At 52.6% G+C, this 14,320-nt stretch overlaps 1 protein-coding gene across 3 annotated transcripts; it reads left to right on the forward strand.

The window, feature by feature from the left end:
• The first annotated feature begins 4,336 nt into the window (after positions 1-4,336).
• On the forward strand, positions 4,337-10,918 carry GLYCTK (glycerate kinase). Of its 3 annotated transcripts, none has more exons than XM_047776128.1 (5): positions 4,337-4,518; positions 7,848-8,269; positions 8,508-8,659; positions 9,245-9,420; positions 9,683-10,918. In XM_047776128.1, exons 2-5 carry the CDS (start codon positions 7,893-7,895, stop codon positions 10,547-10,549), a joined length of 1,572 nt encoding a protein of 523 aa, XP_047632084.1. In that variant the 5' UTR covers positions 4,337-4,518; positions 7,848-7,892; the 3' UTR covers positions 10,550-10,918. The 3 variants fall into 3 exon arrangements, with proteins under 3 accessions (XP_047632084.1, XP_047632101.1, XP_047632092.1); XM_047776145.1 differs by having other exon boundaries at positions 7,852-8,269; XM_047776136.1 differs by lacking the exon at positions 4,337-4,518 and adding an exon at positions 6,743-6,816.
• Positions 10,919-14,320: the final 3,402 nt, after the last annotated feature.

Raw genomic sequence — 14,320 nt, forward strand, 5'->3', positions numbered from 1 at the left:
GCTGAAGGAATATAGAAAACAGTAATTCCCTCCTCCTTTCTACCGAAAAGCAGGGCATTAATTTCCTGTGAGAGTTAGGGAGCAAGGTCTTGTGTGCCCTGGCGCAAAAAGCCAAACTCTGACAGAGTGTGTTTATAGCAAAGTAAGGGTCCATTGCACGGCGCCAAGCAAGGGAGTGGGAGATAAGTCTCAGATCGAGTCCAACTTGGTCTCTGAGTTAGGGATATTTTTAAAGGGAAAGAACAAAGAAGCTGGGATTAAAGATTGTTCTGGGACATTTCTGTAGCTTATCTTAATCATATTTTCAGGAGCCATGATGTCTCTGGTTTACAGTTCTCTGGCCAGGCTTGGGAGCCTGTTAGTTCATTTGCCCTGGAGAAACAATCTGAATTTGCATTTTTTTTTTCGGTCTTTTTGCCTTTTCTAGGGCCGCTCCCGCAGCATATGGAGGTTCCCAGGCTAGGGGTCGAATTGGAGCTACGGCCGCTGGCCTACACCACAGCCACAGCAACGCAGGATCCTTAACCCACTGAGCAAGGGCAGGGACCGAACCCACAACTTCATGGTTTCTAGTCGGATTTGTTAACCACTGAGCCACGAAGGGAACTCCCTGAATTTGTATGTTAATGATGGTTTCTACAACAGCAATTTTAGTCATCTGACTCTAGTTGATAGTGTTCAGTTAGCACAGGATTGTGGTCAAAGAGGACAAGAAAGGAACTGAGGTCAGAGGAGACAAGAAAAGGAATAAAGTTTTGGATGGAGAGATTAATCACAAACTTGGTAAGAGAACTCAGTTTTAGGGAAGACTGGTTTTGAGAAAGGTGCCCTCCCCACACCAGGAGACGGGGAGCCAAAACTGAGATAAATCTCTGCAAATTACCTCAGCAATCTTTATTTTCCATTAGTTTCCCCCATATATTTACTTTCCCACAATGTACTGAGAAGCTCATACCCCTTTTGCCTTGTCACATCTCCAAAACTGATCATTCTTTGTTAAAAATGCTATATAAGCTCACAGGCCTAATGGCTTTTTGGGGGTTTTCACTTCATTTCTGTGAGGGTCCACCTATCCATATAAAATCAACTTTTTTTTTTTTCTTTTTAGGTCTGCACCTATGGCATATGGAACTTCCCAGGTAGGGGTCAAATCAGAGTTGCAGCTCCTGGCCTATACCACAGCCACAGCAACGCAGGGTTGGAGCAGTGTCTGTGACCTATGCCACAGCTCAGGGCAATTTGTGATCCTTAACCCACTGGGCAAGGCCAGGGATCACATCTGCATCCTCATGGATGCTAGTCGAGTTCTTAACCTGCTGGGCCACAATAGGAACTCCTGAGATGAACTTTTTTCTCCTGTTAATCTGTCATTTGTCAGTTTAATTTGTAGAGCCTCAGTCAATGAACCTCAGAGAATAGAGGAAAAATTTTTTTCTTCCCTTGCACCATCTTTGCCCACCTAACCAATTATTTTCTTGGACTGAAGTTGCTTGTCACATTTCTTTTCTTTCTTTCTTTCTTTCTTTCTTTCTTTCTTTCTTTCTTTCTTTCTTTCTTTCTTTCTTTTTTTTGTCTTTTTAGGGCCACACCCACGGCATATGGAGGGTCCCAGACTAGAGGTCAAATTGGAGCCAAAGCTGCCAGCTTATGCCTCAGCCATAGCAATGCCAGATCCAAGCCACATCCTTGACCTATGGCCGAAGCTTGCAGCAACGGTGGATTCTTTAACCCACTGAGCAAGGCCAGAGACTGAACCCACATCCTCATGGATACTAGTCTTGTTCTTTATTTTATTTTTTTGTCTTTTTGCTATTTCTTGGGCCACTCCCGCGGCATATGGAGGTTCCCAGGCTAGGGGTCTAATCGGAGCTATAGCCACCGGCCTACGACAGAGCCACAGCAACGTGGGATCCGAGCCGCGTCTGCAACCTACACCATAGCTCATGGCAACGCCGGATTGTTAACCCACTGAGCAAGGGCAGGGATCGAACCCGCAACCTCATGGTTCCTAGTCGGATCCGTTAACCACTGCGCCACAACGGGAACTCCATAGTCTTGTTCTTAACTTGAGGAGCCACAATGGGAACACAGCTTGTCACATTTTGACGTTACTATTTATTGCCAAAGTGCACCTACTATCAAGGTATGTTTAAGCATTCTGATAAGCCTGTTTTCTTGGGCCCAAATTCCACTTCCTCTTGAAGTTTTCTACTTCCACTCACCATGATCTCTTTCCCTTTTGTGAAATCCCTTCCACCTAGGATCTGCAGCACTTTGTAGCTGAGCATTTCTCTCTCGTTAACTCATTAAAAAGAGAAAAAATCCCAGCTTGTATTTGTGTCTGGTCCTATGCAAGGCAGTGGAAACGCAAATATTAATCAGACCAAGTTACCACCTTCTAGGAGCTCACAGTCCAGTGTGAATCTAAACTGAAGGACATAAGCTTGGGCCTTGTTGACATTCCACAGCGCCGGTGTCATGTAAGCAGCTGGGCACCTTAGTCTCTGGCAGCTGCCCCTTCCTTAGAGAACAAGGTTAGCTGATAAGGAGAACTGCAGTTGCTACATGGTTACTCATCTAACCACCTCTTTGACTCCAGCATAAGCTGCCTGCTTGAAGTCAGGAAATACAGCTCTTACCCTAAATCGTTACTATTTAACCTAAACACTATTACTAGTTAAGGTTTAAAATAACTTAACCCACTGCTTTGCTTCTGCACCCCTTCTTAGGCATGCGTACCCCCTCCCAACCTGGATGTAAGTTTGCTTTTATGAACGCGCGGTCCGTTTCTTTGTTCGTGGCTTCACACTCTTTTAGGCACTCTTTTAGGCAGTGTGTGGCCCTGGCCAGTAATAAAGACTCCTAATTTGGCTTTTTTTCTCTGTTGGAATGGTCTCTGTTCTTTTACAGTATAACAAAACCTTATCTTTAAATGCATCTTGTGAATAGCTGTAGGGTGGGATGGGGATTAAAAAAATGGATATAGGAGTTCCCTTTGTGCTGCAGTGGTTGATGAATCCAACTAGCAACCATGAGGTTGCGGGTTTGATCCCTGGCCTTGCTCAGTGGTTTGAGGATCCAGCGTTGCTGTGAGCTATGGTGTTGGTCGCAGACGAGGCTTGGATCCCCATGTTGCTGTGGCTCTTGCATAGGCTGGTGGCTACAGCTCCAATTCGACCCCTAGCCTGGGAGCCCCCATGTGCCGCGGGAGCGGCCCAAGAAATGGCAAAAAGACTAAAAAGAAAAAGATAATATATCTCCTGCTAACAGTCTGATATAACAGCACTGGCACAGTAAATGGTGTCTGTTTATGAGAGTCTGGGACTAAATAATGAGAGGATGTTCAAATTTATACCCCCTCTTCTGGCCCGCAGCACTGTCGGAATGTAATTACAAAAGCAGAAATTTCCTAACTAAGAGTACCACTTCTTACTCATCCCAGCAGCTAGACAGAGGGTTTGGTCCACCTAGAAGGCACTCAGGAAACGTTTCTTGAGTGTTGGAGGAATGAATAAAAGCATTTCTCCCGAAGAAAACATTAGTAACAACAATGTACCCTTCTGCACCTTTTTTTTTTTTTTAAAGTCCGCACCGGGGCATATGGAGGTTCCCAGGCTAGGGGTTGAATTGGAGCTGTAGCGGTGGGCCTATGCCACAGCCACAGAAAAGCGGGATCTTTAACCCACTGAGTGAGGCCGGGGATGGAACCTGCGTCCTCATTGATACTAGTCCGTTAGCTACAGCTGAGCCACTAGGGGAACTCCAGGAATTGTCTTTTTGTATAAGGGAAGGTAACAAGCCAGGCTCAGGGTGAGTGCGGGGACTCCGTGGGAGGCCTAAGATCTTTTGTGTTTACACACTGCCTGTGTGTTCGGGAACCACGAGGCAGAACTCTCTTGCTGAGTTGGAGCTGTGATTTGGTCGCCCAAGGGAGAAAGGGTAACCGGAGAATTGTGGAATAACAGCGGTGAGGGGAAAGGATGACTTAATATGGCGCCAGAGTGGATGGGTTGTGTGGAGTGATTTTTCCTCCCGCTTGATTAGTCCAGTGCCTGGCACCTAACAGTAGGTCGGAATGATTTGAGACTGATGGGATAATACAGAATAAAGGAGGGGGACGGATTACAGCAGTCGGTGAAGTGGGGATTATTATTCCACTGTGGAGATGAAGACACTGAAGTCTGAAAGTGCCTTCAGCCGGGGATATAGTCGGTCAATGATGAGCCAAAACCCCGATCCAAGATCCCACTCCGGATCCTCCAGCAGCTCTCCCAAGAAGTCCCAACCCCGCCCCACGCACTAAAAGTTCCGGATTCCGCCCCGCCCCCTGGGGGGACTTCCGGTCACGAAGGGTGGGATCCGCGGCCTGGAGCTGTGGGGCAGTAAAGCCCGCACCGCCAGGGCCAACGGGTACCTTGGGCTTGGTGACGGCGGTTGCTGCCCTTTATTTCTCGGGTCACTACTGGACGTTACGCGGCAGCCATTTCCTTCGTCTTGGCCTGAGGCCTCGGCCCCAGGGTAACGTCATTTCCGGGGCTGGGCGGACAGGCGAAGGAGGAAAGGGCTCCAGCCCCGCTTAGTGGGGGGAGGACTCGAGGCGGGTCTGCTCAGTATTTCCGGGTTTTGCGCAGGATCGCTGGGGGTTTTAGGAGAGGCGTTGTCACGAGTTGAGTTGCTGGGTTTTGCAAATAAAAAGGCAGGGCGTGTAATTAAATTCGAATTTCAGATGAACAACAGATAAGTTTTTAAGGGTTCCTTTGTGGTTCAGCGGGTTAAGGATCTGGGCGTTGCCCCTTGCAGCGGCTCTAGTCGCTGCTGTGGCGTGGGTTCCACCCTTGGTCCGGGAATTTCCACAGGCTCCTGTTGAGGCCAAAAAAAAAAAAAAAAAGGAGTTCCGGTGGTGGCTAAGCTAGTATCCATGAGGACGCAGGTTGGATCCCTGGCCTCACTCAGTGGATTAAGGATCCCGAGTTGCCGGGAGCTGTGGCAAAGATTGCAGAAGCAGCTCGGAGAATTTGGCATTGCTGTAACAATTGGTGTAGGGTGGCAGTTACAGCTCCGATTGGATCCCTCGCCTGGGAACGTCAGTACGCGGTGGGTGGGGCCCTAAAAAGACAAATAATAAAAATTTTTTAGTATAGGTATGTCCCCAACATGGTATGGAGGTTCTTACATTTAACAAACTACTTGTTTATCTGAAATTCAAATTTAACTGAGTGACTTGTACTTTATCTAGCTACCTTAGTCTTGGGCTCCCCCTGCCCTGGGCTGGGATCCTCTAGGCCCCTATCCATCAGAGAAACTGGTACAAAGTTCACCCAGGCTGAAAAATCAGCTATTGCTACATGCCAAGGGGGTTTTACCTCTAATTCTAATGGCCCAGCCCCAGAGGTCCTAGGCCACAGCTGGGCCCATTTTGGATCCCTTTGTGTTGCCTTTCACAGCTGATCTGGGGCATGCTTGGTTCTCTTACGGGAAAGCTGAGCTTCATGTAGGCTAAATGGCTGAAGGCTAGAAGTTGCCAGGTTTTTTTGCTTTTTGTTTCTTTCCTTCCTCCCTCCCCTCCCTCCTTCCCTGGCCAGAGATTGAATATGCTGCAGCTGTGGCGATGCAGGATCCTTTACTGCACCAGGCCAGGATCGAACCTGCCTGTATGAGCAACCAGAGCTGCTGCAGTCAGATTCAGCAGGTTAAGGATCCAGGCGTTGCCACTTGCAGGGGCTCTAGTTGTGGCTGTGGCATGGATTCCATCTCTGGCCCAGGAATTTCCTCATGCTGTGGTCGTGGCAAAAAAAAAAAAAAAAAAGGAGTGCTCATGGCGGCTCGGTGTTAACAAACCCCTGCTGTAACCATGAGGATGCAGGGCTTCAGGGCAGGAACTCCTGACAGGTTGTTTTTTATTTTTTGTTTTTGTCTTTTTAGGGCTGCACCCGAAGTTCAGGTTCCCAGGCTAGGGGTCAAATCAGAGCTGTAGCTGTCTGCCACAGCCACAGCAATGCCACATCCAAGCCATGTCTGTGACTTACACCACAGTTCACAGCAACATCGGATCCTTAACCCACTGAGCAAGGCCACGGATCCAACCTGTGTCTGCATGGATGCTAGTGTCAGATTCGTTTCTCCTGAGCCATGATGGGAACTCCTGCCGGGTGTTTTGAGTGTGGGATAAGATGATGTTTGGGTTCCATTGTTAACAGTGGACAGCTTCAGAGAGTCCAGAGATGTGCAGGGGAGACTATTAGTCTTAATCTCATTCCACTTTTCTTTTTACACATGAGGCCCCATGAGAGAAATCGAGCTGTCCTTGTGGTGGATCTGGAGCCTGATTCCCAGCCCCTTTCTCTTGCTCTGTCCACACTTGCTGCTGCAGTCAGCTGTCAGCATTTATGGTGGGCATTTATTAAAGTAATGCCTTTTTTTTTTTTCTGTTGTATCTGTAGCATATGGAAATTCCCAGGCAAGATGGAATCTGAGCTGCAGCTGTGACCTATGCCTCTGTCAACACAGGATCCTTAACCTGCTGCATCACAGCTGGAACTCCAATAATATCTTTTTTTTCCTTTGTCACAGCCACACCTGCGGCATATGGAAGTTTCTGGGCTAGAGGTCAAATTGAAGCTGCAGCTGCAGGCCTACACCACAGCCATAGCAATACCAGATCCAAGCCACATCTGCGACCTACAACACAGTTTGCAGCAATGCTGGATACTTAGCCCACTGAGTGAAGCCAGGGATCTAACCATCATCGTCACGACACTATGTTAGGTTCTTAAACTGCTGAGCCACAATGCACATTCCAGTAATGCCTTTCTCGAGGTGAGCTCTTTGGGACTTTATTGTCCCTAAACTCCTCTGCGGCCTCTTGACCTTCACCTCAAGACTTCTTTAGCCTTTACTGTGCCCAGTGGGGAAAACGACTACTTGGCCTCAGCTGTGGGAGCTTGGCCTTTGCCTGCTCCAGCCACATGGCTCTCACCTCTGCGGGTGGTGTGACCCAAGACTGGTTGTGTCAGAGCCAAAAGTCATGTGTTCAGCAGGGGTGGGTCTGACCATGTAGGTGGAAGGGCATCCTTTTCTGTCCAACAGATTGGGCCCCATGGTACCTGTGGCCATGTGGTGTCTCAAGACTTCTTCAAGGTTTTACTATGAGCCAGACTTTGCTGCGACTGCTGTTTTGAACCTGAACCTCTTGAAGGATTGACCCCGAGTGCTAGAATTCTTCAGTCTATGTGCCTCTGGGCCTGCCTGTTGCCCTGTGGATGCATTCTAGGCATGCCTATCAGTGTCCTGGCAAACCTACAGCCTCCTTATACAGATCTAGCCTTACCAGGCTCCCCATCCCAGGGCTATGAGCTAATGAAATAGAGCAGGCTGGAGGTCACTGGGCTTGAGGTCAAGTTAGTGGGACAGCCAGCAGCCTTATACAGAAGTGGTAAAGAGGCAAGGAAGGAGTACCAGGGGGGTGAGGCTCAGAAGTGCAGGAGGTGGAAAAGGGGTGCCTCAGGAGCCCACTGTTAGTAATTGCTCCCCTGTGAATGATTAACTCTCAGCACGATCTGGAGGAGGGCTCAGCCAACAGGACCTTTGGACTTGGGGCAGAGTGTCCAGAGGGCTGGCGTGTGACCTGCAGAAGAGGAGGACGTGGTTGGGTGGCAGGCCTGGGCTCTGAAGACTGGCGTGCCATCAGGCCACTGAAGGCCTTAGGAAGTCCCCTTGGACTGGCAGATGGCCCATTCTTGAAGCAGCAGCTGTGGGGTCCACTGGGTCTGAGCCCTCAGAGCTGTGGCTGGGGGCAGCCTCCTGTCTCTGGCCTTGCAACGGTCTCACTAGTGCTTTCTTTCCCCTAGGCAGCCATGGGTTCCAGGTGGTGCTGAAAGCAGGAGCAGTGGGGCATGGCTATAGTCCTGCAGGTCCTGCGTCACTTCGCCCGAGCCCCCTCGCGCCCACTCCTCTGGGGGTGCCCATTGATCCGGCTGGCCAGTGGCATGGCCCTGGAAGAGCAGGCACGGCAAATATTTGAGAGCACCGTGGGTGCCATGCTGCCAGGTCCCATGCTGCAGCGGGCACTGTCCTTGGATCCTGACAGTGGGCAGCTGAAAGTGCGGGACCGGAGCTTTCAGCTGCGGCAGAACCTCTACCTGGTGGGTTTTGGCAAGGCTGTGCTGGGCATGGCAGCTGCAGCTGAGGAGCTACTAGGCCAGCATCTCGTGCAGGGAGTGATCAGCGTGCCCAGGGGGATCCGTGCTGCCATGGAGCATGCTGGCAAACAGTAAGGAGCCTTGGGAGGGTTACTCCCCACTATCCATCTGGAGAGGAACCTGGGCCCAGACTCAGGTTGGATCGGGGCCTCCTTCCTTCACCAGCTTCTATTTTCTTCTGGGTATGGCCTGGCTGCACGTGGTTGTCAGAGGGCACCCTTCTTCATGTCTCTTTACCTGTATATCTGGAAATTCAGGTGGGAAGAGGAACCCACCCCATCTCTTGCTCTCCATTCTCTCTCCCTTCAGAGAGATGCTGCTGAAGCCCCATAGCCGTGTCCAGGTATTCGAGGGTGCGGAAGACAACCTCCCGGACCGGGATGCGCTGCGGGCTGCGCTGGCCATCCGACAGCTGGCCGAAGGCCTCACAGCTGATGACCTGCTGCTTGTACTCATCTCAGGTGTGGGTGCTAGCTTGGCTGGGGAGATGGGTTCCAGATATCAGACCAAGAGACCATTGGTCTGAACCAAGGTCACAGAGAAAGGGAGGCAGTAGAGATCCTGGATGGCTGACTCCTTGGTGGCCTCCCCTGAGCCGGTGGGGTCTTCCTCTCAACTGATCTTGTTGGGGAATCATGAGAGGGCACCCAGGGAGCATCTCACTCAGGGCCTTGCAGGGAAAATATCTCTCTTGTTGCTGTGTGTGTACCATTGTCACCCAGAGCTAGAAATTCGTTCTCTACCTCCCTCAGAGCCCCCTCTGTGGTCCTCTGGTGTCCCTTCCAGGTCTGCTCCCTTCCCAAGCTCTAAAAGAATAGTTCTTCCATTGTCTGCTGGGACTTGGGCTACTGCAAGGCAGGGTTCACCCTCAGGTGCCCAGGGTGTGGTGACTGTGCACACATACTCTATATGCCCACATGGGGGCACCCTAACCCCACCTTTCTAGCCTCCACTTCCCTAAGATAGGCACTGCTGGTCTGCTCTCCTGGTGGGGAAGTTCCTTTGCCACCCATCCCCTCTGCTTGAGGTCTTCACTATCTCTGCAGGTGGGGGATCGGCCCTGCTGCCCGCCCCCATCCCGCCTGTCACACTGGAGGAGAAGCAGAAACTAACCAAGCTGCTGGCAGCCCGTGGAGCCAACATCCAGGAGCTGAACACCATCCGGAAGGCCTTGTCCCAGCTCAAGGGTGGGGGGCTGGCTCAGGCTGCCTACCCTGCTCAGGTGTGTGGGTCCCTTCTTCCCCAGACAGGCCTGGGCAGGTGGAGCCAAGTCCACGTGTGCCAGGGAGATGTAAGGCAGAGGCATGGTGCAGGAGTTCATAAGGCCGAGTGTTCTGCACACTCACTTGAGAGGGGTGAGAAGTGGGCAAGGAGATGCTCTGGGTGGTGTGAGGGCGTGTGGATGGACGGAGACGATTTGTCGTCATGGGCTTTGGGGCAAGGACCAGGTGGGACTGAGCCTTGCTTCTGTGACCCTTCCCCAGGTGGTGAGCCTGATTCTGTCCGATGTGGTGGGAGACCCTGTGGAGGTGATTGCCAGCGGCCCCACTGTGGCCAGCGTCCACAGTGTGCAAGATTGCCTGCACATCCTCAATCGTTATGGCCTTCGTGCTGCTCTGCCACGTTCTGTGAAAACTGTGCTGGCTCGGGCTGACTCTGACCCCCATGGACCACATGCCTGTGGTCATGTCCTCAATGTGATCATTGGCTCCAATGCACTGGCACTGGCTGAGGCTCAGAAGCAGGCTGAGGCACTGGGTTATAAGGCTGTGGTGCTGAGCACAGCCATACAGGGTGATGTGAAAAATGTGGCCCAGTTCTATGGGCTGCTGGCCCGAGTGGCTGGAGCCTGCCTCACCATGCCTGCGGCTAGAACCTCTGTAGAGGAGGATAAACAACTCTATGAACTGGCGGCCCAGCTCCAGCTCCCAGATTTGCATCTGAAGGAGGCCCTGGAAGCTGTGGTGGGAGCTCAGGGGCCAGTTTGCTTGCTGGCTGGTGGCGAGCCCACAGTGCAGTTGCAGGGCTCAGGCAAGGGTGGCCGGAACCAGGAACTGGCCCTGCGTGTTGGAGTGGAGCTGGGACAGTGGCCATTAGAGCCTATTGATGTGCTGTTTTTGAGTGGTGGCACTGATGGGCAGGATGGGCCCACAGAAGCAGCTGGGGCCTGGGTTAGGCCTGAGCTTGCCAGCCAGGCCGTTGCCGAGGGTCTGGATGTGGCTGCCTTCCTGGCCCACAATGACTCATATACCTTCTTCTGCCGCTTCCAGGGTGGGGCACATCTGCTGCACACGGGGCTGACGGGCACTAATGTCATGGATGCCCACCTCCTGTTCCTGCGGCCTCGGTGAGGTCACATTTTAGGAACCTACAGGAGGTCTGCGGGGCGGCATCCTAGAGCAGACCAGGGTTTGTCCCCAGGGCCTCACCAAGCTTTACAGCCTCTCTTCACCTTGGTCCTGGCTGCTTGGTTGCCCTCACCTCCCAGACCCAGGGCCTGTGTGTCTTATTTCCCAACCAGAAGGCAGATGGGGACGCTCATCCACTCCTACTTCCAGCCATGGCAGCAGGTATCCCTGAGGACCAGGACAAGCCCTGGGCCAGTTTGCTGTTCCCAGTCTTCTCCCCCAGGCAGCCCCCTGCTCAGCTCCTGCCCCTGTTTCTTCTGTGGCGTGAAGCAAGGAGGACTGAAAATAAAAAGGACCACACCAAAAAAAAAAAAAAAAAAAAGAGTTACTATCCGTGGATCAGGGGAAAGAAATCCGACTAGGAACCACGAGGGTGTGCGTTTGATCCCTGGCCTCGCTCAGTGGGTTAAGGATCCAGCTCACAGCAGTGAGCTGTGGTGTGGGTTGCAGATGTGGCTTGGATCTGGTGTGGCTATGGCTGTGGCTGGCAGCTGTAGCTCTGATTTAGCCCCTAGACTGGGAACCTACATATGCCACAGGTGCGGCCCTAAAAAGCAAAAAAAAAAAAAAAAAAAAGGACCACACTCTGGTTCTCAGTTCATCTTTCTTTAGAGCAAAGCCTAGCAGGGAGCGGCTGAGAAATGGGAGCAGTGTCAGGCAGCAGCCCCAGCTGGAGTTCCCTGTACCCTTCTCTGCAGGGCATGTGTTTCACTTAAACAGCAGCCTGGGAGGCTTGAATCTGGCTCCCAATGAGTTTGATGTGGGTGAGCAGAGATCCCCAGGAGGACGGCCTAAGGATGTCAGTCCCTGGGGTCCAGGAAGGACTGGCCACCTGTCCAGCTGTCACTCTCCCCTGTGGCATCCCTGCCAGGTCTGTCCACCCTCTGCTGTATGCCTCGCTGGGCGTATACTTACTGCCTGCCACCAGTAAGCATACTCCTTTCTGTCTTGGGACAACCCTTAGGCAGAGACAGTACTTACTTCGTTTGAGCTACCCCCTGGATTTCCAGGGGCTACCCCTGGCCACTCAGGACACTGGGCCTCATTTCCTTGTGTCAGGCCCATTTTCCCAGGCTGAACACCTGCAGGTTGTTTAGCCATTCTGGAGACACAGTCCAGTTCTTGGTGCCAGCCTGCAGTAGGGTCTCCAGTGCTATGGTGATGGGTCAGAGCAGTGATGGGGTCCAGTAGCCCCTTGCCCCTACCCCTCTACACCTGGTGGGGAAGAGGCCAATGGGGAGGGGTGCAAGAGTTGAGGGGTTCCCTTGACCAGGCTAGCAGCCTGCACTGGGAGAGGGAAGGAAGCTATCCTGGCTCTCCTTGGGCCCCCTTGCTAAGTGTCCCAGCCCTCCGCTGGCTGTCCCCGCCGTGCGCCACGGCTCCAATCCCTATATGAATGAGCAGTAGAATCACATAGGAATAAAAAGCCATAGAGAACAGCGAGGCCTGGGGCTGCTCCTGCTGGCCCCCTCCTCCACCCTGGCCGTGCTCTCTGAGGGTGTGAGGGGCTCTGGATCAGGGCTGGCATGCCCTGCCCCTGAGAAGCCCCTCTCTTCTCCACTTGAGCTCTGGACAGTGCAGATTGCAGATGGTTCCTGGTGGGCTAGGGATGGGCGGGAGGTGAGCAGGGCCCTGGGGGCCAGGGGGATTTAGGGAAAAAGGAAATTCCCAGCTCTATGTGATGCGGGGCTCCACTTTCTTTCCTTTCCTTCTGTCCTGGCAGGGGGTTCGTACTGATGGGAGGTGGTGGTGGGGAAATCATTGTCTTAGGGGGTACTGTCCCCACATGGCCCTGCCTGTGCCCTTGTGATCCTCTGGTAACCTCTAGATATGCCCTGTCCCTACTTCCATCCTTGCCCTCAAGCGCGTGAGTGTTAGTACTAGGTGTCAAGTTCCCAGCAAGAATGGGAAAGGAGGGCTCTGACTGTGGCAGAGGACCTGTGTGCCATGTCCCCAGTGTGTGCCTGTGTGCACGTGGTGGTATATGACATGCCGGTGTTGGTGTTGGCATCCAGGAGTGGGAATGCATCTGTGTGAGCACACAGAGCTCCTCAGCCCAGGGGCTCTGCTGCTCCCTGTGCACCAGGCTGCTTATGTGTCTGCTGATGGGGTTGGGTGTGGGTGAGGTCTTGCCGGAGGCTACACCTGTGGCACCTTGGTCCCTGACCTGTGCATGTGTTCGTGGGGGCTGGGAGATTTTACCTAACTCATTAGTCTTGCCCATTTGGTAACCTCAAGATGAGAAAGGCTATATCTGGCTGCCATCTAGATGAAAATATGAGATGAAGCCTACATGGTGAGTGTTCAGTACGACTTTTGCTTCGTAAATGTCAATTATGGGTTATGATAACTGTGCCTATTCCGTGACTCTTGACATCTGTCTCTCCTTGCTTGGATTCCTGCTGTCTTTGTTCCTACCTCATCTCCATCCCCAGAAACTTTCCCTGCCTACTGCCTTCAGGGATCCTTCCATTTTCTGCACTTAGCATGAACTGAGAGCAGATGGGCAATGGGCCTGGCCAGCCGTTGGTGTCTGCTAATCCAAATCCCTTTGTTTTATAAAACAGAGAGGGAAGGTAGCTTGTCTGGGGCTGCTCAGCAAGGGTGCCACAGAACCAGCATGAGAACCTGATTGGGATCTGCCTGACCATCCCCTGCCTAGCCTCTGGGGCTCAGAGACCCTGGGGCCTGGCCAGGGTTCACCCAGACCCAGGGACCCACTCCTGCCTCCCTGCTGCCTCATCAAGAACCTGGGGATGGTGACATGACCACACTTGGCCTCTCTAGGGGTCCTCAGAACAGCTTTGTCCTTCGCTCTTGGCTTAGATTTCATGGCTTTGTTGTGTGTGTGATTTGACAGAAAGCCACTCTCGGTTGGGAGGTAGCCTTTGCACAAGGGTGTGTGTCTCCATCCACGTGCACATCTGTGTGTGTGCACTTAGGGACATGTGTGGGGACGTGTGTGTGTGTGCACACTCGGACATGTGTGGGCATGTGTGTATCCAGTTCAACCCACAAACAGTCACTGAGTGGGCCTCTGGGCTGTGCTCTGCTCCATCCTGGGATGGGGGCACACACAGTTAGGTGTGATTAGAATGTGGGGGGAGATGGTGATACAATTTCAGCAAGGAGACCATAAAGACTTGGCAGAGGCCAACTGGCAAAGGGCCTTGCATGCCTGGCTGAAAGGGCTGCACTTCACACTGACAATGGTGGCAAGCCCCATGAGGCAAGTGATGCCAGGAGGCTGTCTTAGGACTTTGATGCCGAGGCTTCCTTACCATGAGGGGGCGTGGGGAAAGAGTGCTGCAGGTGGGAGAGTGTGCATCACCAGGCTCGAGAACCCCTCTGCATGCCCCTCTGCAGCCCCACCCTGGTAGGCTCTGGCCAGCCCAGGCAACTCTCTGGATGCCCACTTTGGAACCAAAGCTGGAAGCCCTGGATCAAACACCCCTGGCAGTAACCTCTGTCACTGGGAATGTCATCAGGGCATGGGGATTTGGGGGCAGAAATGCTGGGCAGCGGTGGACTTTGACGAGCATAGGTATCTCACCCTCTTGCAGGCTCTCACCAGGGTGGCAGCTAAAAGATCTGGAAGGAGCCCTGGAGTGGGACTCAAGTCCTAGGTCCCTATCCTGGTCATGCCACCTTCCTTTCTCCAGGCCTTGGCTTTCCACCCTATTTAATGGGGCAACATCCTTGTCCTGCTTACCT

The sequence above is a fragment of the Phacochoerus africanus genome, chromosome 1 (genome assembly GCF_016906955.1).
Source record: "Phacochoerus africanus isolate WHEZ1 chromosome 1, ROS_Pafr_v1, whole genome shotgun sequence".
Classification (NCBI taxonomy): Eukaryota; Metazoa; Chordata; class Mammalia; order Artiodactyla; family Suidae; genus Phacochoerus; species Phacochoerus africanus.